Genomic DNA, 21,878 nt, shown 5'->3' with positions numbered 1-21,878 from the left:
CCTGCCCCGGGGGGCCCCGCTCGGGGGGAAGGTAAGAGAGACCCTCCCATCCCCCCTTGCAGCGGGCCCCCCCCCCCCGGTCATATCTGGGCTGCTGGGGGAGGAGGATAAAGAGGGGCCGGAGGCGGGTGCAGGGGATGCCGGGGGCAGGCTGGGATGGGGGCAGGGGTGCACGGAAGGGAAGATGGGGCAATGGAGGAGGATCGGGGGACTGTGGGGCTGAGGGGAGCGAGGTCGGGAATGGGGGAAGACGTGAGTGGGGGGCACAGCGAGGGAAAGGGGGGATGTGGGGAGGCGGGCGGAGAGAAGCTCTTCTCAGCTTTGGGAGTGATCAGGGGACTAACCCCTCAGGGTGCAGAAGCTACACGGAAAAAAACCCAAACCCCCCTTAACCCCCCCCCCCCGACACACACACCCCGCTCTGAGTGTATTATTGTCAGACACCCCTGTGGTGGTGGGGTCTGTGTGCCCTGAGTGTTGGGGGCTGCCCAGGGCCCTGGTCTGATTTCTCTGTAGGGTTCAGATCTCAGCCACACCAGAGTCAGACCGGAGTCACTGCTGTCTCAGGCAGGGGGGTGCGCGGATGGGCCAATTGGGTTAAGCCTCTTCCTGCCTGTCCCTGGGGGCTGCCGGGGGAGTCCAGGGCAGCTCAATCTTCAGGTGATGCCACCAGAGGTCTGCAGGTATTGTTAAGGCAGAGGGGTTTACACTGCAATGGGGGGAAATCTCCCAAAGTGGCCCTTTTGGTTCCTCTCTTTTCTTTAGCATTTGGCTCAGAGATGCTGTTACTGGGAGGATCTGAAGAGTCTGGGGGGAATCGGGGTGAGACACGGACAGAAGCCCCTTTTGTAACCTCCCTCTCGCCCCGACAGGCTGAGGAATCAGGACCACGTTTCACCAAAGATCGGCCAGTCTTCCAGGAGACAGAGAAGGGAAATGGCTGTGTTGGAGCCAGCTCAGGTAGGGGATTTTCAGGGAGCTGCTGGGCGGGGAAGGGAGGAGAGAGGGTTTGATAAACCTACTGATTTACTAAGTAGGCCCATTGTGGCAAGGAAAGGGGAAGGGGACATTCCCCCATTTCTCAGGCAGGATATAACCACCTCGGCAGGGCTGGGAACATTTTCCAGGCTCCCAGCGCTGGATCCTGAACCCACTTGCCTGGGGCTGCTGTGAAATACGAAGGGAAGCTGTCAGGATTCCTGTCCCTGTCCCCAGCTCAGAGGCGTGTGGGAAATGAGAAGATCCTGGCGTGCTCCGTGTGCTGGGGCAGACAGGGAGCTCTCACCCGCTCCGCCTCCTGAAGCCTCCTGGCTGCTCTGAGCAGGGTGTGGGTGGGATTCTGCTACTCTGGCCCTCCCACAGCTTCATGTTTTTTTTTCCTTTCCCATGAGTAGTTGGATTGTGGCTGGGGCAGCAGGTGCTGAGTGGGGGACTCTTGGTGTTTCAGATGCCGGTGACCTTCGAGGAGGTGGCTATTTATTTCACCCAGGGGCAGGGGGATCTGCTGGACCCCACTCAGAGAGCCCTCTACAAGGACATCATGCAGGAGAACTACGAGATGGTGACCTCGCTGGGTAAGGGATTCCCGTCCCCTCAGTTATTAGAAGCTGTGGGGTCTACGTGTCTTAATGTGGTGAGGTTTTTCCCTGGTCAGTTAGAGCAGAGGCGAATGGGTTCCATAATGCACAGCTGCCATGTGAGAAATACATGCATTTCGGTGCCCTCTCCACTGGGACACGGGAGTCAAAACTCAATGGACAAGCTAAACCATCCCCACCCCTCCAGCTTTCAAAGGGGCATAAATCCGCATTGTTTTTTCTTGTCTCTATTGTTTCTTGGCTGCACATACAATCTCTGTTCATCTCCCTCCTTGGGAATAGCTCCAGGCATGGGGAGAACTCTGGGCTCTGCAGGTTTAGAAAGAGGCAGGCTGAAGTCGAGACCTGTGTGTGAGTCAGCAAGGCCCCCAGAGCGCACAGATCCTGGGAACGCCTAGTGAGGGTGTAGTAATAATTCAACTCACCTCCCCAGACAATATCCTCTGCATAAGGGGGCTCAGTGACCCTGTTCCCATCCTCTTGGATTCCACCTTCCTCCAGCAGAGCACAGGGACAGGTTCCACTCACGGAACGTCCTTTGTGACAAATCCTCCACCAATGGTCCATGCACCCTGATCTGGACTCATTTCACCTTCTGCACAGGATTTCCCATTCCCAAACCTGAGCTTATCGCCCGGCTGGAACGAGGGGAAGAGCTGTGGGTGTCCGACCTCCAGGATTTCAAGGACAGAAGGCTTCGGAGATGCACCAGCAAAGGTGAGGACTGACAGAGAAACCATCTAGGGAACAAAGGAAAAAGTTGAGAATCCCAAAATATGATATGAGTAACGCCCTCAGTTCTTCTTCATCTCACCGAGAGCAGGGCTATGGTCAGCAGATTTTGCTCACGCCATTCCACCCTTCCCGTCTCTCCTTCCTTGTAAGCGTTTGGGTGGGATGTGGAGGCAGAATCCAATTGCTCAGTCTTTGTGTTGGCTTTTCCCTCAGTGCTATTCCTCTTTCTCCCCAGCACAATGACTCCTCTCTGGATTGTGTCTCTCCCAGCAGGTGCTGAGCGAGGGAGTGAGAAGAAGGAGGGGAATCATCATGAGGCAGTTCCTGGGGAAGTGGAACCACAGGGGACCTTTTTGGGAAGAGCTGAAGGGAATTTTTCCCCTTGCTGGAATCAGGGAGAAGCCTGGAGAAATTGGCACAGGTCAGAGAGGCTTCTGATAAACCAACCCAGGAAGAAAGTGGATGAATCTCTTAACGGTGGGGGTGGAGACAAGAATCCCAGAGAGCAGCAGACAAATCCCAAGGAAGAGACACCCTGGCACTGCCTTGAGTGTGGGAAAGGATTCATTGTGAGATCACAACTTGTTACACATCAGACAGTCCATATGGGAGAGAAACCATTTCAATGCTTGGACAGTGGGGAAAGCTTCAATAAGCGCACAGATCTCAATGACCATGGGAGAAGCCACACTGTAGACAAGCCCATTCAATGCATTGAATGCGGGAAATGTTTCAGTTCAAAGTCAGCACTAAATTCACATGAGAAAAGCCACACAGAAGAGAGACCCCACAAGTGCTTGGACTGTGGGAAAAGTTTCAAGCAGAAATCAGACCTTGTTCGTCATCAGGCAATCCACACAGGAGAGAGACCCCACAAGTGCTTGCACTGTGGAAAAAGTTTCAAGTGGAAATCAGACCTTGTTCATCATCAGGCAATCCACACAGGACAGAGACCCCACAAGTGCTTGGATTGTGGGAAAAGTTTCACAGCGAGGTCAAACCTTCTTAAACATAAAACAATTCACAAAGGAGAAAGATCCCATAAGTGCTTGGACTGTGGGAAAAGTTTCATGCAGAAATCTTACCTTCTTAAACATAAAAGAATTCACAAAGGAGAAAAACCCCACAAGTGCTTGGACTGTGGGAAAAGTTTCACATGGCGGTCACACCTTGTTAATCATCAGGCAATCCACACAGGAGAGAGACCCCACAAGTGCTTGGACTGTGGGAAAAGTTTCAAGCAGAGGTCAGTACTTGTAAAACATCGGGCAGTCCACACAGGAGAGAGACCCCACAAGTGCTTTGATTGTGGGAAACGTTTCAAGCAGAGGTCAGACCTTGTTAAACATCAGGCAATCCACACAGGAGAAAGACCCCACAAGTGCTTGGACTGTGGGAAAAGTTTCAGATGGAGGTCAGACCTTGTTAAACATCAGGCAATCCACACAGGAGAAAGACCCCACAAGTGCTTGGACTGTGGGAAAAGTTTCACTTGGAAATCAGCCCTTGGTAATCATCAGAAAATCCATACAGGAGAGAGACCCCATAAATGCTTGGACTGTGGGAAAAGTTTCACAGAGAGGTCAACCCTTGTTAAACATCAGGCAATCCACACAGGAGAAAGATCCCATAAGTGCTTGGACTGTGGGAAAAGTTTCAAGCGGAAGTCACACTTTGTTAATCATCAGGCAATGCACACAAGAGGAAGACCCCATAAGTGCTTGGACTGTGGGAAAAGTTTCACATGGCGGTCACACCTTGTTAATCATCAGGCAATCCACACAGGAGAAAGACCCCACAAGTGCTTGGACTGTGGGAAAAGTTTCACTTGGAAATCAGCCCTTGGTTATCATCAGAAAATCCATACAGGAGAGAGACCCCACAAGTGCTTGGAGTGTGGGAAAAGTTTCATACGGACATCAGACCTCGTTAAACATGGAGGAATCCACAGAAGATGTAAACTTCTGTGACACATGGCAAGAAAAGGTTAAGCAACTTGTATGTAATTGACTCAGATTCAACTTTTAGACAGAGATTTTAAAAGTGTTTCCACCTTCATTAAGCTAGAGTTTGAAATGTAAACATGTTAAAGACTTGGAAGAGGGGTAACTGTCGTGGTCTATATTTAGCTATATCTTTTTAGAGGTTAACAATTTATGCAAAGGGTTCCTGTATTTTGTTAATTCAGAGATTATACCCATCGCCCATGTCACCTGCCCAATTCCAGCTCCCTCTCCTTGAAATCACTGGGGTTAGGGGCTGAAGGATGGAGGGAATGTTTATAGCTGAAATCACCAAAATGTGTTTTGCAAGGTGGCCATATATGTGCTTGTGAGGGTGGGGCGTAAATGACCACACACACAAAGAAGGTGGGGCCAATGAAACACATTTGAGAACCACTGGTCTACACTCTTATGGTCACCACGATTACAAAAGGATAAGTCTTCTCCAAAGTATGTCTTGTGAAGTATCAGTCACCCTTACTTCTGTGCTGCTGCTGGAGGCCTTCAGAGCCGGGCGCATCGCCAGCAGCGACTCTGCCTTTAGAGCTGGGTGGCCATATATGTGCTTGTGAGGGCGGGGGCGGAAATGACGACACACACAAAGAAGGGGGGGGCCAATGAAACACTTTTGAGAACCACTGGTCTACACTCTTATGGTCACCATGATTACAGAAGGATAAATCTTCTCCAAAGTATGTCTTGTGAAGTATGCTAGGAAAAGTCATCGCCTGCTGAATATTATTGTCCTGTTAAAATGTGTCGATCAGCACTCTCCATGGAGCTCTGAGAGTTTGCTGTATGTTTGTTACATGCTGGAAAGCTGGAAAACGCCCACAGACTCACTCTTTAGAGACAATGGTACCTGCAGACCAGCTAGGTGCTAAGTGGCCATTAATTGCTTAGCTGGCCATTCACCAGCTGTGGAGCTGTGAACAAGAGAGTTACAATTCACCAGAAGGATGGCTGGACCCTCACTTTGGCCACAGACTGATTGTTGCCTGCCCCCTGGCTGGAGCTTGAACCTCAAAGAAGAGAATGGTATAAAAGCAGAAGGGAGAATTGCCTCCATTTTCACCTCTCCTCTCCCATCTTTACAGAAGTCAAGGATATGCCTTGAAAGGCCACCGGGGCCTTGGACTGGGGAGGACGCACCAAGGCAGGAAGGAAATCTGTCCTGGGTACTAAGAACTAACTAGTTTTGACCTTTCACATCTTTCTCCCTTGTGATCCCTGAAAACCTCCTTGTTCCAGTTAATAAACCGATTTTAGTGTTTTGTCTGGACCTGTGTGTTTTCCTTGAAGTGTTTGGGGGATTTGACTTGAGAGAACAAGGCTTTGGCCTAATCTGATCCCTTTGTGGGGGGGGGATGACCCACTAATTATTGAGTTTGTCCAGCACAGTGAACAGACTGAGCAGTTTAAGATGCAGATTCCCGGGGTGCAAGGCTGGGAGTAGAAAACTGGCTGATGTTGCTGTCTTGTTTAGTAACTTCATGAGTGTCTTGCTAGTCACACTCAGTACAGTGCAGCCAGGAGTGAGTTTGAATGCCAGTGGCTGTGTGTGAGCAGAGCGTGGAGGGGTTTGTTGTTTACACAGCGATGCAGCAGGGTGGATTTGATTTAAATCACTAGTCTGGAAGACTCGATTTAATCATGGTATTCTACAGAAAAGTACATTCTTGGTTTTTATAATCTTAATAGATCATAGAATCCTAGAATATCAGGGTTGGAAGGGACCTCAGGAGGTCATCTAGTCCAACCCCCTGCTCAAAGCAGAACCGATCCCCAATTAAATCGTCCCAGCCAGGGCTTTGTCAAGCCTGACCTTAAAAACTCCTAAGGAAGGAGATTCCACCACCTCCCTAGGTAACGCAGTCCAGTGTTTCACCACCCTCCTAGTGAAAAAGTTTTTCCTAATATCCAACCTAAACCTCCCCCACTGCAACTTGAGACCATTACTCCTTGTTCTGTCATCCACTCCCACCGAGAATAGTCTAGATCCATCCTCTTTGGAACCACCTTTCAGGTAGTTGAAAGCAGCTATCAAATCTCCCCTCATTCTTCTCTTCTGTAGACTAAATAATCCCAGATCCCTCAGCCTCTCCTCATAAGTCATGTGTTCCAGTCCCCTAATCATTTTTGTTGCCCTCCGCTGGATTCTCTGCAATATTTCCACATCCTTCTTGCAGTGTGGGGCCCAAAACTGGACACAGTACTCCAGATGAGGCCTCACCAATGTCGAATAGAGGGGAACGATCACGTCCCTCGATCTGCTGCCAATGCCCCTACTTATACATCCCAAAATGCCATTGGCCTTCTTGGCAACAAGGGCACACTGCTGACTCATATCCAGCTTCTCATCCACTGTCACCCCCAGATCCTTTTCCGCAGAACTGCTGCCTAGTCATTCGGTCCCTACTCTGTAGCAGTGCATTGGATTCTTCCATCCTAAGTGCAGGACCCTGCACTTATCCTTGTTGAACCTCATCAGATTTCTTTTGGCCCAATCCTCTAATTTGTCTAGGTCCCTCTGTGTCCTATCCCTTCCTGCCACCGTATTTACCACTCCTCCTAGTTTAGTATCATCCGCAAATTTGCTGAGAATGCAATCCACACCATCCTCCAGATCATTTATGAAGATATTGAACAAAACCGGCCCCAGGACCGATCCTTGGGGCACTCCACTTGATAACCGGCTGCCAACTAGACATGGAGCCATTGATCACTCCCCGTTGAGCCTGACAATCTAGCCAATTTTCTACCCACCTTATAGTGCATTCGTCCAGCCCATACTTCTTTAACTTGCAGACAAGAATACTCTGGGAGACCATGTCAAAAGCTTTACTAAAGCCAAGGAACACTACGTCCACTGCTTTCCCTTCATCCACAGAACCAGTTATCTCGTCATAGGAAAGTTGTAGGAAAGGTGCGTGGCAGCCTCCTGTTCATAATTATTAGGGGAAATTAAGCTAGTTAGCATATGTGACTCCATTTTGGGTTTCCTCTCGGCCATTAACTAGAAGCGAGCACACCACGTACCAAGGAAGGAAGGAAGGATCCTTCAGGGTGGACAGCTGGACAGTTTCAAGAGAAGGGAAACAAAGGAGACAGGAACCAGCCGACATGCCTGAAATAGCTGCTAATTTAGCGTTTTTGCAGGGGGAAGGTGGCTGCAGGGGATTGGTGATAGATAAGGAGAAGGCCTGTTTTTTGGGTTAGGCCCCCCGAGGCACACAGGCAGGATGTTTTGCCAACAGTATAGAATCTTTGTGTAACCTGCAATCGGGGTCCCGCTCTGCTTAACGGAGCGGTGCCACGCTCGAGCGTAAGAAACCTACAAACTCTGAGACACTCTGCAGTCTGTCTTTATTTGGTTGCCTCAGCCTAGAAACAAACTGTACATGTCCTAACTGGAATAATTCGTAACAGTTTGGGACTCTAGGCTTGCCCTCGTAAGCGAAGCCGCACTCCTTCCCTCAGACAACTCCAGCCGGCACCAGGTGAGTTCACCTTCAAGAACTCGGAGGAACGGGCGTGTGGGCCGTCGCTTAGGCGATAAGGTGGCACCTGAGGCGTTCTTTTGGTAGCCCTAGAATGGGCTCTGGGCAGAGTGTGAGCAGGGGAACCCCTTTGGCTGAGATTCTCGGGAATTGGAAAAATATTTCTGGCACCCCTGGGTTAGGTGAAAGGAGAGCTGTAATTTTGTATAAAGTCGAGTGGCCAGCGCTGACTATTCAGACGCCCTTTGGATGGCCACCCGACGGAACTTTTGCACAGGATGAATTAACCTGCCTTAGACAACAGCTGGAGGACAAGCATCCAGCTGAAATGGATTATTGGTATGTATGGGATAATTGGGCATACGCCTGAGATAAGGGGCGCCCCTCAACTTTGGGCTCTGGTACCAGATCTAAGGTTTGCATGCCGCTTGCAGGTTCCGCTCCGCCCTATGCTGCTTTCCCTCCTCCGTCTCTTCCCGCTACTCCTCCTCCTGTTGCCCCTCTATAGCCGCCTGTAACCCTACCCCCTGTTGCGCTTCAAGTGCCCGATACAACAACCCGTTGCGACGAGCAATGACCGTGTCACTATGGTCACGTCCACCGCCCTTTTGGGCCTGGGGACCTGGTCACCTGGCAGTCACAGATGCCGAGGTTCGCGAGGATCCGGAAAGAGTCCTACAGACTATCCGTTCAGTCCTTACGGCATTTAACCCTAACTGGGCAGACGTCCAGGCTATTTTGCAAACCCTATTTACCCCTGACGAGAAGTATTCTATTCTAGACGCCAATCGGCGTTGGGCGGGGGACGCTGAGAATCGCACCCCTTGGCCCGAAGCCGATCCAGGTTGGGATCCTAACGACCTCAATGGCCGGGCCAGCCTCTCAGCTGCCCGGGAAGGGCTCCTGGAGAGCATCCGTAGGGCGGGTAGTAAGACGGCAAATTGGTCAAAAATTAGAGAGTGCCAGCAAGACCTAAACGAGCATCCGTCTGCATGTTTGGCCAGCTTGTTTAAGCAGGTTAGAATGTATGGGGGAGGGGTGGAGCCAGAAGCCGAGGTTAGCCGCATGATGATGGTCTCTTACTTTGTCGATCAAGCGGCGCCGGACATAAAGAAGTATTTAACTAAACATGTTCCCGATTGGCCAGGGAAAGCCCTAAGCGAAGTAGTTCGCCTGGTCACTTTTGTGTTTAATGGTAGGGACGAGGAGAAAGCTAAGGAAAAACGTAAGCAAAAGAAGGAGGAAGTAAGTATGTTGGCAGCCGCATTGCAGGTTCTCTTGGGGAATCAGCACTGGCAGGGACACGGGAATATAAGGGGGAGGGGACGCGGACGTGGGACAGGACGGGGAGGAGGCTGTGGTGGGACAAGGAACGGGAACTGTTATTATTGTAAGCAACCGGGGCACTGGAAGAAGGAATACCCCCTGCTTCCACGAGGGGCTCCTTGGCAGGATCAGCCGGTGACCGGTTCCTCCTTTCCCCCTAACGCTTCCCAGGACTTCGATAATCCCCAGTGACGAGAGGCAGAGATTTTGGGAGCCGTGGGAGAGTTGGAATGGAATCTTGGATTGCAGTCGCATATTTCCTTGTAAATTGTGGAACGGTTTGTACCCTTTTTGGTGGATACCGGAGCCACCCTTTCCACTTGAACTTTTGTTCCGGGCTCTCTTTCTAATACCAAGGTTTGGGTGCAGGATATTGAGGGCGACCCGTGCCCAGGTCCCCTATCCTGCCCTGTCCCTCTGGAGCTGGGTTCCTTAAAGTTGTCACAGAGATTTGTTGTTATGCCAGAAGGCCCCGCTAACCTTGGGTGAGACATGCTTAGCAAGCTGGGAGCCCACATATATTATGCCCACGAGGGGCTTCACATGTCCGTCCCGGACTCGGCGGTTGCTTCTCTTATGGCCTCACTAACCCCGATTCCCGATCTCCCCACAGAATTCTCCAGCGTCCCACCCAATTTGTGGAGCGTGAGTTCCACCGACGTGGGCCTCCTTCAATCAGCCACTCCAGTCAGTCTGCAGGTAAGGGATGGGCCGCCTCCCTCCGTAAAACAATATCCCTTGCCGAAGGAGGCGGAGGAAGGTATTTCCCTTCTTATCTCTAGCTACTTAACCCAGGAGGTCTTGGTTCCATGCAGTTCTCCTTGCCCTGGGCAACACAGCATGGGGAGGAGGTGACCAGCCCTCAGTGGAGAAAGAAGTGGTTAGGGACTATTTAGAAAAGCTGGACGTGCACAAGTCCATGGGGCCGGATGCGTTGCATCCGAGAGCGCTAAAGCAGTTGGCGGCTGTGATTGCAGAGGCATTGGCCATTATCTTTGAAAACTCGTGGCAAACGGGGGAAGTCCCGGACGACTGGAAAAAGGCTAATGTAGTGCCAATCTTTAAAAAAGGGAAGAAGGAGGATCCTGGGAACTACAGGCCAGTCAGCCTCACCTCAGTCCCCAGAAAAATCATGGAGCAAGTCCTCAAGGAATCAATCCTGAAGCACTTAGACGAGAGAAAAGTGATCAGGAACAGTCAGCATGGATTCACCAAGGGAAGGTCATGCCTGACTAATCTAATCGCCTTCTATGATGAGATTACTGGTTCTGTGGATGAAGGGAAAGCAGTAGATGTATTGTTTCTTGACTTTAGCAAAGCTTTTGACACGGTCTCCCACAGTATTCTTGTCAGCAAGTTAAAGAAGTATGGGCTGGATGAATGCACTATAAGGTGGGTAGAAAGTTGGCTAGATTGTCGGGCTCAATGGGTAGTGATCAATGGCTCCATGTCTAGTTGGCAGCCAGTATCAAGAGGAGTGCCCCAAGGGTCAGTCCTGGGGCCGGTTTTGTTCAATATCTTCATAAATGATCTGGAGGATGGTGTGGAATTCACTCTCAGCAAATTTGCGGATGATACTAAACTAGGAGGAGTGGTAAATACGGTGGCAGGTAGAGATAGGATACAGAGGGACCTAGACAAATTGGAGGATTGGGCCAAAAGGAATCTGATGAGGTTCAACAAGGATAAGTGCAGGGTCCTGCACTTAGGATGGAAGAATCCAATGCACCGCTACAGACTAGGGACCGAATGACTAGGCAGCAGTTCTGCAGAAAAGGACCTAGGGGTGACAGTGGACGAGAAGCTGGATATGAGTCAGCAGTGTGCCCTTGTTGCCAAGAAGGTCAATGGCATTTTGGGATGTCTAAGTAGGGGCATAGCCAGCAGATCGAGGGTCGTGATCGTTCCCCTCTATTTGACATTGGTGAGGCCTCATCTGGAGTACTGTGTCCAGTTTTGGGCCCCACACTACAAGAAGGAGAGGCTGAGGGAGAGGCTGAGGGAACTGGGATTTAGACTGCAGAAGAGAAGAAGAGGGGAGATTTGATAGCTGCTTTCAACTCCCTGAAAGGTGGTTCCAAAGAGGATGGATCTAGACTATTCTCAGTGGTAGCGGATGACAGGACAAGGAGTAATGGTCTCAAGTTGCAGTGGGGAAGGTTTTGGTTGGATATTAGGAAAAACTTTTTCACTAGGAGGGTGGTGAAACACTGGAATGCGTTACCTAGGGAGGTGGTAGAATCTCCTTCCTTAGAAGTTTTTAAGGTCAGGCTTGACAATGCCCTGGCTGGAATGATTTAATTGGGGATCGGTCCTGTTTGAGCAGGGGGTTGGACTAGATGACCTCCTGAGGTCCCTTCCAACCCTGATATTCTATGATTCTATGCTTCTATGATTCTAATGCTCCTATCCTTCCTGTGAAAAAGTCAAAACCGGGCCCAGATGGGCGCCCAGTTTATTGGTTCGTTCAAGATCTGCGTGAGATAAATAGTTATGTTATAACCCCCCACCAAGTGGTCCCTGATCCGAGTACTATCCTGACACTGATTCCCCAGTCGGCCAGTGGTGTCCTATTGCAGTACCTAGGGGATCGCCCACGCCCCATAGCTTAGTATTCCCTACCTTAGGACCCGGTCATTCGGGGATCGGTCTCCTGTGTGTGGTCCATTGCCGCTGCAGCCCTTATGGTGGAACGGTCACGCCCTATTGTTCTGGGGCACCCTTTGCCTGTCTGGGTCCCCCACGAAGTTGAGGTTCTCTTAAAGCAGCATACAACGCAAGCGCTGTCTCCACAGTGGGCCCACAAATAGGAGCGGATTCTGCTGGATTCAACTATTGGGGTCTCGAGACTCCATCAGGACTTCTTGTTTTCTTGTTACTTGGACTTATATTTGTTGTCCTGTTTTGTGCGTGGTACACGGGAGGATGCAAATACTGATATGGATGGCCTGTGAAATCCCCTCTCTATTCTCGAGTTCGGTACACGGATGGGAAAGCAACAGCTTCCTGGATTTAACCCATGCTATAGCACAGGGGGTTAACCGAACACGGTGTTGGCTCTGTATTCATACCCCCACGTACATAGGTCAGGGAATCCCGTTGGTAAGGGAGCCTATCCCTCTCAACCGAACCCTCCTGGCCGGATTATGGACAGACACTCCATTTAACTGGAATGTTACAATCCAAACTTGGTCTATTGATATGGTGGCCCAGGGTAGTTATGTTTTATGTGTGTCATGACGTAAGAATTTCGAAAATACAGTTTTTGTGGATAACTTTGTAGGGTCCAGTGATAGCACCCGCATTAGCTCTGGTGCGGCAAGTCCCCCCAAGTATTCCAGGGCGCCGTGGCCGGTCCCTGAGGGATCAGGCTGGTTCTGGTTGTGCAACCGCACGGCTTATAAGGTCCTCCCGGCAGGTTGGTGTGGTACATGCACCTTAGTACCCGCTGTTACAGTACACCAGGCCCTAGCCCAGGGGGAAATTGGGAACCTGGTATGGAGGAACCGACGAAATGTCCCATCAAATCCTCTCTCTGAACGGCCTACAGGCTTTCACTCCTTTGTTCGTTGGTTTTTGCCCTGGGTGTGGGTGAGTGAATTGGAAAAGGCTACAGTTAATATTTCTGCAGCCTTAGAATTAATGGCAAATGCCACTGCAGACGCCTTGTCTACCCTTCAAATGGAGGTGACTCAGTTATCTCAGCCCACACTGCAGAACCCCTTAGCCTTAGACTATCTCCTTGCAAACCGGGGGTGGGGGGGTGGGGGGGTTGTGCTCTTGTTAACTCAAGCTGTTGTGTCTTTGTGAATCAACACAGCAGGGTAGAAGTCGATATCCACACCCTTATGCAGCAGGCCACCTCACTTCACCGTGTCACCCTTGACGACACCAGTACCGGATTCCACCACACGCTCCTCTCTCCACACCTCACCTCCAGGCTGCCAGACTTGGGGGCTTGGGGAAGGCGTATTTTGTACCTCCTTCTTATGGCTGGTTCTCTTTTTGTATTACTTTTGTATACCTACAATGCTGTAGTATGAGCTGCCGGCAAATTTTAATCTTGCATCGAGGTTATTCTGCCCTCATATAGTTTACTGACGTATATAACAAAAGGAAGGACTGTCAGGGGCAATCAACCGAGTTAGCATATGTGACTCCATTTTGGGTTTCCTGTCGGCCATTAACTAGAAGCGAGCACATCACATACCAAGGGAGGAGGATCCTTCAGGGTGGACAGCTGGACAGTTTCAAGATAAGGGAAACAAAGGAGACAGGAACCAGCCGACATGCCTGAAATAGCTGCTAATTCAGCGTTTTTGCAGCGGGAAGGTGGCTGCAGGGGACTGGTGATAGATAAGGAGAAGGCCTGTTTATTGGGTTAGGCCTCCCCCACCCCACCCCCCGCCCCGAGGCACACAGGCAGGATGTTTTGCCAACAGTATATAATCTTTGTGTAACCTGTAATCGGGGTCCCGCTCTGCTTAAGAGAACGGTACCACGCTCGAGCGTAATAAACCTACAAACGCTGAGACACTCTGCAGTCTGTCTTTATTTGGTTGCCTCAGCCTAGAAACGAGCTGTACGTGTCCTAACTGGAATAATTCGTAACAGTTGCTGTGAAATATGAAGGGAAGTTGTCGGGATTCCTGTCCCCATCCCCAGCTCAGAGCTCTGCTTGCCGACTCAGCCTGTGGCCGGCAGGCATGTGAGAAATGAGAAGATCCTCCCCTTCTCCCTGTGCTGCGGGGACAAGGAGCTCTCACCGTCTCCCAGCCCCTGGAGCCTCCTGGCCGCTCTGAGCAGGTGCCTGTGGGATTCTGCTACTCTGGCCTTCACTCTTTTCTTTCTTTGCCATGATTAGTGGGACTGTGGCAGGGGCAGCAGGTGCTGAGCGGGGGACTCTTGTTGTTTCAGATGCCGGTGACCTTGGAGGAGGTGGCTGTGTATTTCACCCAGGGGCAGGGGGCTCTGCTGGACCCCGCTCAGCATCTGATGTGTTCTGACCAGTGTTCCCTCAGTTTTTACGTCCAAGTGTGGAATGAATTTGGTTCTACGCACCAGTATGTGACACATCATCTCCATATTGGCGCACAGAACAAAATTCATGGGGTGGGGGTGGGGGTGGGGCCGAGGGATTTGGAGTGTGCGAACTGGCTCAGGACTGGGACAGGGATGAGGTGAAGGGGGTGAGGGCTCTGGATTCAGGTGTGGGCTCTGGGGTGGGGCTGCGGATCTGGAGGTTGATGTGTGAGAGGGGGTTCAGGGCTGGGACAGAGGGATGGGGTGCGGAGGGGTGAGTGCCCTGGCTAGGCATGTGGGGGTTGGGACTGGGGATGAGGGGTTTGGGGTTCAGACTGCAGTGGAGAGAGGACTCCCCCAGCCCTCTCTCACCACAGCAGTTTGGGGCCAGGTCAGAGGCAGCTCTCCCCAGCCACGGTGGCTCCTGTGGTCCTGGGCCGGGCTGAGGGAGGGGTTTCTCTCCCCAGCAGCTCCAGTGGACCTGGGCCAAACCTGGGGAGGGGCTCCTCTCCCTGCCTGCCTCCACTGCCCTCCATAGCCTGCAGTTCAGCTGCGTAGCCTGCCAGGAACACAGTTTCTGACCCCCGACCTCCCGTTAGCAGAGTGATTGCTAGTCCCTGAGTTCCCCCTTTGGGGCCAGGTTGTCTCATTCGCAGATAGTCAAGCATTTACTCTTTCTACATTTTATCCCTTATGGGCCAGAATTAACCAGATGCTAAAAAGGCGGGAGAAGGGACAGTAAAATGTGGAGTTTTCGCTTCTGTGCTATTTCAGGGCAACGGGGTGAGTGCGAGAGAGTCCCTCCTTCCCCTCTCACTGTCATGCTCCTCTCTCCACACAGCAGCCTCTGTCCCAGCCATGGAAAGTTTAACCTGCCTCCGTTCTATCCCTCCATCTCCCACGGTGTCACGTACCACCCTGTCCCTGGCTCTCCATGCTTAGGAGTCACAGCTTTGATGTCTATGATCTTAGTCAGACTCCGGAGGGCTGGAGAAGGAAGTGTCACAGACCTGGAATTGGCAGGGAAATCTCAATGAACTTCAAAGCACAGTTGGACTTTCAGATCTTATAGTCCCGTTTCCATCTATTGGTAAAATTACTTCCCAGCTTTTTCTAGGTTTGGTCCAGATCATTTGTAGATGGGAAGGTTGTTTTCTCTTTCGTTCTCTTTCTTTTATGATGATGCTAAAACTTTTGTAACTAATACAGCCGAATAATGAGGCGAGAAGTGAAGCCGGTTTAGCCACTTGAGAAGAAAATGGGTAAATTTCTTCCCCTGATTTTGAGTCTTAAAGGATTCTCTGAGATTTCCACCAACAGGAAGAAAGGGGTAAACAAAGAAACTTACAATTCATCTGTAGCACAGTGTGTAGCTCACTGATGCCACGGACTTCCCTGACCCCATGACCCAGCAAAGACTTTTCAAGTATAAAGGATCCAAGTACAAGAAGCGGGGAAAGGGGTTCTGACCCCATGTCTACTCAGGGCAGCAAGATCCCTTGAAAGACAACAGGAGCATCATTGAGCTGGGGAAGTGGTCCGAGCTGGAAGGCTTTCCAATGAGCATGGACTGCTGAAAGCTTTTGGGTGAGAGAAATCCTTTTGCTTGTAAGGGTACGTCAACACTCCAAACTTTAGTTGACCTGTATTTGGCTGACTTATAACCACTCCAGTAATGACTGAGGTAGATGATGTCCACACTGTCCTCCTTGGGTCGGTGGGGTGCGTCCTCACCAGGAGCACTTCCACTGACGGAGGAGGGGCAATGTGGGGAACTGAGAGCCCGCTCTGCCAACCAATGAATTCTTTCCTGCTGGTCAGAACTGAGTCTAACCCACCTGTCCCCTGGTTCCTTCCTCCACCATCGGAAAGCAGAACTTGTCCCTGACGCGTTCCCAGCACTTCTGGCACAGTGGGTACTGTTAGAGTAAAGTCGAGTTACTGCAGGTGGGGAGGCACTGGGTCATCACTCGCATCAGAGCCGACTCAGCCGGGGCTGCCTCCTACCTGCACTGGGCAGCTGCAGCTCCCAGCCCCGGCTCCACAGACAAGCCCTTCCTGACCTAGGCAGGGAAGGGGGAAAGAGAAGTGGAGGGCGGGTAGACCCTTGGAGGAAGAGATGGAGTTGGAGCAGGGCCTTGGAGGGAAGAGGTGGGGCAGGGATGGGACCTTGGGGGGAAGAGGCGGGGCAGGGGAGGTTGCAGCACTCCGACTTGAGTGTCCATTTTTAAAATATTCCCAAATTGGCAACCCGAGTCGCTAGCTGAGAGGTTGTGAAAATTTTTAGCAAACATAGAAATACCCTTTTTCACAGCAGCGGATTTACTAACTACCAATAAAGAAACTATGATTTTCATGTTTATAGGAGTAAGGGGATTGTTGGCCCCTTACTGAACCTTAATGGGTTGGCCATTAGTTAGGCCTTCTCCGAACACCAAAAGAAAGGGGAAGGGCCAATGAGAAATGAAGACCCTGAGACTGACAAGGGTGGGGGCGGGAGCGGAGGGGAGGCAATGCTGTAGGTCAGCCTGATTGACAGGGCAGGCAGGCCAATGAGCGAGTCAGCATCCGGAGTTCTCTCCTTTGTGTCAGCTGGGGCTGGCTGGGGGAGAGCAGAGCAGGGGGGGCTAAGGAGAGAGGAGGGCTGGGCTGGGCTGGAGGCAGAGGGAAACTGGAGCAGCCGGGAGCAGTGAGCGAAGGGGACCCTGGGCAAAGGGCCCAGGGCAAGGAGAGGCCCTCAGCCAAGAGGCCTTGCAGGCCAGACTGGGTGGGGGATCATAACCCTGACAGGAAGAGGCTGACGCTAGGAAGAAGGGTCCTACTACCTAGAGCCTGAGGGCGTGTGGCCAACACCAGAGTAAGTGTCCAACCCTGGGCATGCCTGCAGCACAGTCAGGGTCTGGGCAGGAGGCCTGGGACGTGGGAGGGACAGACTGTGAAGTGCCCTGGCATTCCAGAGAGGGTTGTTTGGGGTTCCCCCCGCACAGAGCGGGGTGACATGTTTTCCTTTCATCTTTCCCACTTTTCTCTTTATTTTTATATTACTTGCTGTTTAATAAATTGTATTTGTGCTTAACTCTGTGCAATGATGAAGGAAGCATCCAGAGTGGAGAGAACACCCCACAATGGGGACAGCTGTCCTGAGTGATCACAAGACTGGGGGTCCAGTGCCTCAGGAGCCCTGGGCCCAGCCTTGGGGTTAGGGGTCCAGAGTGGAAGCGGGCGGGCGGGGGGGGGGACGGGTCCTCGAGGTTATGCAGGCGTCTGGGTAAAGGACTCAGATCCTTTTGCTAGCCAGTATTCCCCCCTCTTGCCTCTGTGCATATTGATTGGTTTCTAGTAAAGTTAATTGGGATTATAGGGGCAAGTGTGAGAGCGGGCACCAGCGAGAGCTGCTGGCTACACTCTGAGGCCACCAAATTTGGTGGTGAGAACCCCTGGGCAAGATGCTCATGATGGTCCCTTGTGCCTTGGAGCCTGTGAGTGTAACAGGAGCCGGGCACAGGGATGCTGATCCTTCGGTGAGTTGATCGCTAGGACCCAGGAGCGGCTGGGGGGCGGCTCTGGAGGGAGCGATCGCGGGGCTCAGGCCCGGCCCAGGAAGTGACTCGCAGCCGCTGCGGGGACTCTGGCTCCCGGCGAGATCCCCGAGCCCCGGCGGCTGGTGCTGGGAGCCCGGATCCCGGAGCCCGGGCTGCAGCCGGGAGAGGGGAACCTCCAGCCGGGCCCTGCCCGCTGCTCCCCGGGAGCCTCTCCCAGGGCAGAGCCCCCAGCCCGGCCAGGGCCCCTTCCCGGCCCGGCCCCTGCCCCGGGGGGCCCCGCTCGGGGGGAAGGTAAGAGAGACCCTCCCATCCCCCCTTGCAGCGGGCCCCCCCCCCGGTCATATCTGGGCTGCTGGGGGAGGAGGATAAAGAGGGGCCGGAGGCGGGTGCAGGGGATGCCGGGGGCAGGCTGGGATGGGGGCAGGGGTGCACGGAAGGGAAGATGGGGCAATGGAGGAGGATCGGGAGGCTGAGGGGAGCGAGGTCGGGAATGGGGGAAGACGTGAGTGGGGGGCACAGCGAGGGAAAGGGGGGATGTGGGGAGGCGGGCGGAGAGAAGCTCTTCTCAGCTTTGGGAGTGATCAGGGGACTAACCCCTCAGGGTGCAGAAGCTACACGGAAAAAAACCCAACCCCCCTTAACCCCCCCCCCCCCACGACACACACACCCCGCTCTGAGTGTATTATTGTCAGACACCCCTGTGGTGGTGGGGTCTGTGTGCCCTGAGTGTTGGGGGCTGCCCAGGGCCCTGGTCTGATTTCTCTGTAGGGTTCAGATCTCAGCCACACCAGAGTCAGACCGGAGTCACTGCTGTCTCAGGCAGGGGGGTGCGCGGATGGGCCAATTGGGTTAAGCCTCTTCCTGCCTGTCCCTGGGGGCTGCCGGGGGAGTCCAGGGCAGCTCAATCTTCAGGTGATGCCACCAGAGGTCTGCAGGTATTGTTAAGGCAGAGGGGTTTACACTGCAATGGGGGGAAATCTCCCAAAGTGGCCCTTTTGGTTCCTCTCTTTTCTTTAGCATTTGGCTCAGAGATGCTGTTACTGGGAGGATCTGAAGAGTCTGGGGGGAATCGGGGTGAGACACGGACAGAAGCCCCTTTTGTAACCTCCCTCTCGCCCCGACAGGCTGAGGAATCAGGACCACGTTTCACCAAAGATCGGCCAGTCTTCCAGGAGACAGAGAAGGGAAATGGCTGTGTTGGAGCCAGCTCAGGTAGGGGATTTTCAGGGAGCTGCTGGGCGGGGAAGGGAGGAGAGAGGGTTTGATAAACCTACTGATTTACTAAGTAGGCCCATTGTGGCAAGGAAAGGGGAAGGGGACATTCCCCCATTTCTCAGGCAGGATATAACCACCTCGGCAGGGCTGGGAACATTTTCCAGGCTCCCAGCGCTGGATCCTGAACCCACTTGCCTGGGGCTGCTGTGAAATACGAAGGGAAGCTGTCAGGATTCCTGTCCCTGTCCCCAGCTCAGAGGCGTGTGGGAAATGAGAAGATCCTGGCGTGCTCCGTGTGCTGGGGCAGACAGGGAGCTCTCACCCGCTCCGCCTCCTGAAGCCTCCTGGCTGCTCTGAGCAGGGTGTGGGTGGGATTCTGCTACTCTGGCCCTCCCACAGCTTCATGTTTTTTTTTCCTTTCCCATGAGTAGTTGGATTGTGGCTGGGGCAGCAGGTGCTGAGTGGGGGACTCTTGGTGTTTCAGATGCCGGTGACCTTCGAGGAGGTGGCTATTTATTTCACCCAGGGGCAGGGGGATCTGCTGGACCCCACTCAGAGAGCCCTCTACAAGGACATCATGCAGGAGAACTACGAGATGGTGACCTCGCTGGGTAAGGGATTCCCGTCCCCTCAGTTATTAGAAGCTGTGGGGTCTACGTGTCTTAATGTGGTGAGGTTTTTCCCTGGTCAGTTAGAGCAGAGGCGAATGGGTTCCATAATGCACAGCTGCCATGTGAGAAATACATGCATTTCGGTGCCCTCTCCACTGGGACACGGGAGTCAAAACTCAATGGACAAGCTAAACCATCCCCACCCCTCCAGCTTTCAAAGGGGCATAAATCCGCATTGTTTTTTCTTGTCTCTATTGTTTCTTGGCTGCACATACAATCTCTGTTCATCTCCCTCCTTGGGAATAGCTCCAGGCATGGGGAGAACTCTGGGCTCTGCAGGTTTAGAAAGAGGCAGGCTGAAGTCGAGACCTGTGTGTGAGTCAGCAAGGCCCCCAGAGCGCACAGATCCTGGGAACGCCTAGTGAGGGTGTAGTAATAATTCAACTCACCTCCCCAGACAATGTCCTCTGCATAAGGGGGCTCAGTGACCCTGTTCCCATCCTCTTGGATTCCACCTTCCTCCAGCAGAGCACAGGGACAGGTTCCACTCACGGAACGTCCTTTGTGACAAATCCTCCACCAATGGTCCATGCACCCTGATCTGGACTCATTTCACCTTCTGCACAGGATTTCCCATTCCCAAACCTGAGCTTATCGCCCGGCTGGAACGAGGGGAAGAGCTGTGGGTGTCTGACCTCCAGGATTTCAAGGACAGAAGGCTTCGGAGATGCACCAGCAAAGGTGAGGACTGACAGAGAAACCATCTAGGGAACAAAGGAAAAAGTTGAGAATCCCAAAATATGATATGAGTAACGCCCTCAGTTCTTCTTCATCTCACCGAGAGCAGGGCTATGGTCAGCAGATTTTGCTCACGCCATTCCACCCTTCCCGTCTCTCCTTCCTTGTAAGCGTTTGGGTGGGATGTGGAGGCAGAATCCAATTGCTCAGTCTTTGTGTTGGCTTTTCCCTCAGTGCTATTCCTCTTTCTCCCCAGCACAATGACTCCTCTCTGGATTGTGTCTCTCCCAGCAGGTGCTGAGCGAGGGAGTGAGAAGAAGGAGGGGAATCATCATGAGGCAGTTCCTGGGGAAGTGGAACCACAGGGGACCTTTTTGGGAAGAGCTGAAGGGAATTTTTCCCCTTGCTGGAATCAGGGAGAAGCCTGGAGAAATTGGCACAGGTCAGAGAGGCTTCTGATAAACCAACCCAGGAAGAAAGTGGATGAATCTCTTAACGGTGGGGGTGGAGACAAGAATCCCAGAGAGCAGCAGACAAATCCCAAGGAAGAGACACCCTGGCACTGCCTTGAGTGTGGGAAAGGATTCATTGTGAGATCACAACTTGTTACACATCAGACAGTCCATATGGGAGAGAAACCATTTCAATGCTTGGACAGTGGGGAAAGCTTCAATAAGCGCACAGATCTCAATGACCATGGGAGAAGCCACACTGTAGACAAGCCCATTCAATGCATTGAATGCGGGAAATGTTTCAGTTCAAAGTCAGCACTAAATTCACATGAGAAAAGCCACACAGAAGAGAGACCCCACAAGTGCTTGGACTGTGGGAAAAGTTTCAAGCAGAAATCAGACCTTGTTCGTCATCAGGCAATCCACACAGGAGAGAGACCCCACAAGTGCTTGCACTGTGGAAAAAGTTTCAAGTGGAAATCAGACCTTGTTCATCATCAGGCAATCCACACAGGACAGAGACCCCACAAGTGCTTGGATTGTGGGAAAAGTTTCACAGCGAGGTCAAACCTTCTTAAACATAAAACAATTCACAAAGGAGAAAGATCCCATAAGTGCTTGGACTGTGGGAAAAGTTTCATGCAGAAATCTTACCTTCTTAAACATAAAAGAATTCACAAAGGAGAAAAACCCCACAAGTGCTTGGACTGTGGGAAAAGTTTCACATGGCGGTCAGAGCTTGTTAATCATCAGGCAATCCACACAGGAGAGAGACCCCACAAGTGCTTTGACTGTGGGAAAAGTTTCAAGCAGAGGTCAGTACTTGTAAAACATCGGGCAGTCCACACAGGAGAGAGACCCCACAAGTGCTTTGATTGTGGGAAACGTTTCAAGCAGAGGTCAGACCTTGTTAAACATCAGGCAATCCACACAGGAGAAAGACCCCACAAGTGCTTGGACTGTGGGAAAAGTTTCAGATGGAGGTCAGACCTTGTTAAACATCAGGCAATCCACACAGGAGAAAGACCCCACAAGTGCTTGGACTGTGGGAAAAGTTTCACTTGGAAATCAGCCCTTGGTAATCATCAGAAAATCCATACAGGAGAGAGACCCCATAAATGCTTGGACTGTGGGAA

General features: G+C 52.1%; 1 protein-coding gene across 2 annotated transcripts; it reads left to right on the top strand.

The window, feature by feature from the left end:
* The first annotated feature begins 1,448 nt into the window (after positions 1–1,448).
* Positions 1,449–13,696, top strand: LOC311530845 (uncharacterized protein). 2 transcript variants are annotated; one of them, XR_014714102.1, is made up of 3 exons: positions 1,449–1,574; positions 9,776–9,861; positions 12,983–13,696. XR_014714102.1 is itself a non-coding variant. In XM_084647794.1 (2 exons), exon 2 carries the CDS (start codon positions 2,573–2,575, stop codon positions 4,301–4,303), a length of 1,731 nt encoding a protein of 576 aa, XP_084503920.1. In that variant the 5' UTR covers positions 1,449–1,574; positions 2,202–2,572; the 3' UTR covers positions 4,304–5,610. The 2 variants fall into 2 exon arrangements, 1 of the variants encoding a protein (XP_084503920.1); XM_084647794.1 differs by lacking the exons at positions 9,776–9,861; positions 12,983–13,696 and adding an exon at positions 2,202–5,610.
* Positions 13,697–21,878: the final 8,182 nt, after the last annotated feature.

Source organism: Lepidochelys olivacea (genome assembly GCF_965140295.1).
Source record: "Lepidochelys olivacea isolate rLepOli2 genome assembly, chromosome: 14".
Lineage (NCBI taxonomy): Eukaryota > Metazoa > Chordata > Testudines > Cheloniidae > Lepidochelys > Lepidochelys olivacea.
The sequence above is the reverse complement of the archived record's forward strand: the minus strand, read 5'-3'. Positions and strand labels throughout refer to the sequence as shown.

Bases quoted from the DNA above. Each gene is read 5' to 3' on its own strand.
- LOC311530845 (XM_084647794.1), top strand. From the start codon at position 2,573: ATGACTCCTCTCTGGATTGTGTCTCTCCCAGCAGGTGCTGAGCGAGGG.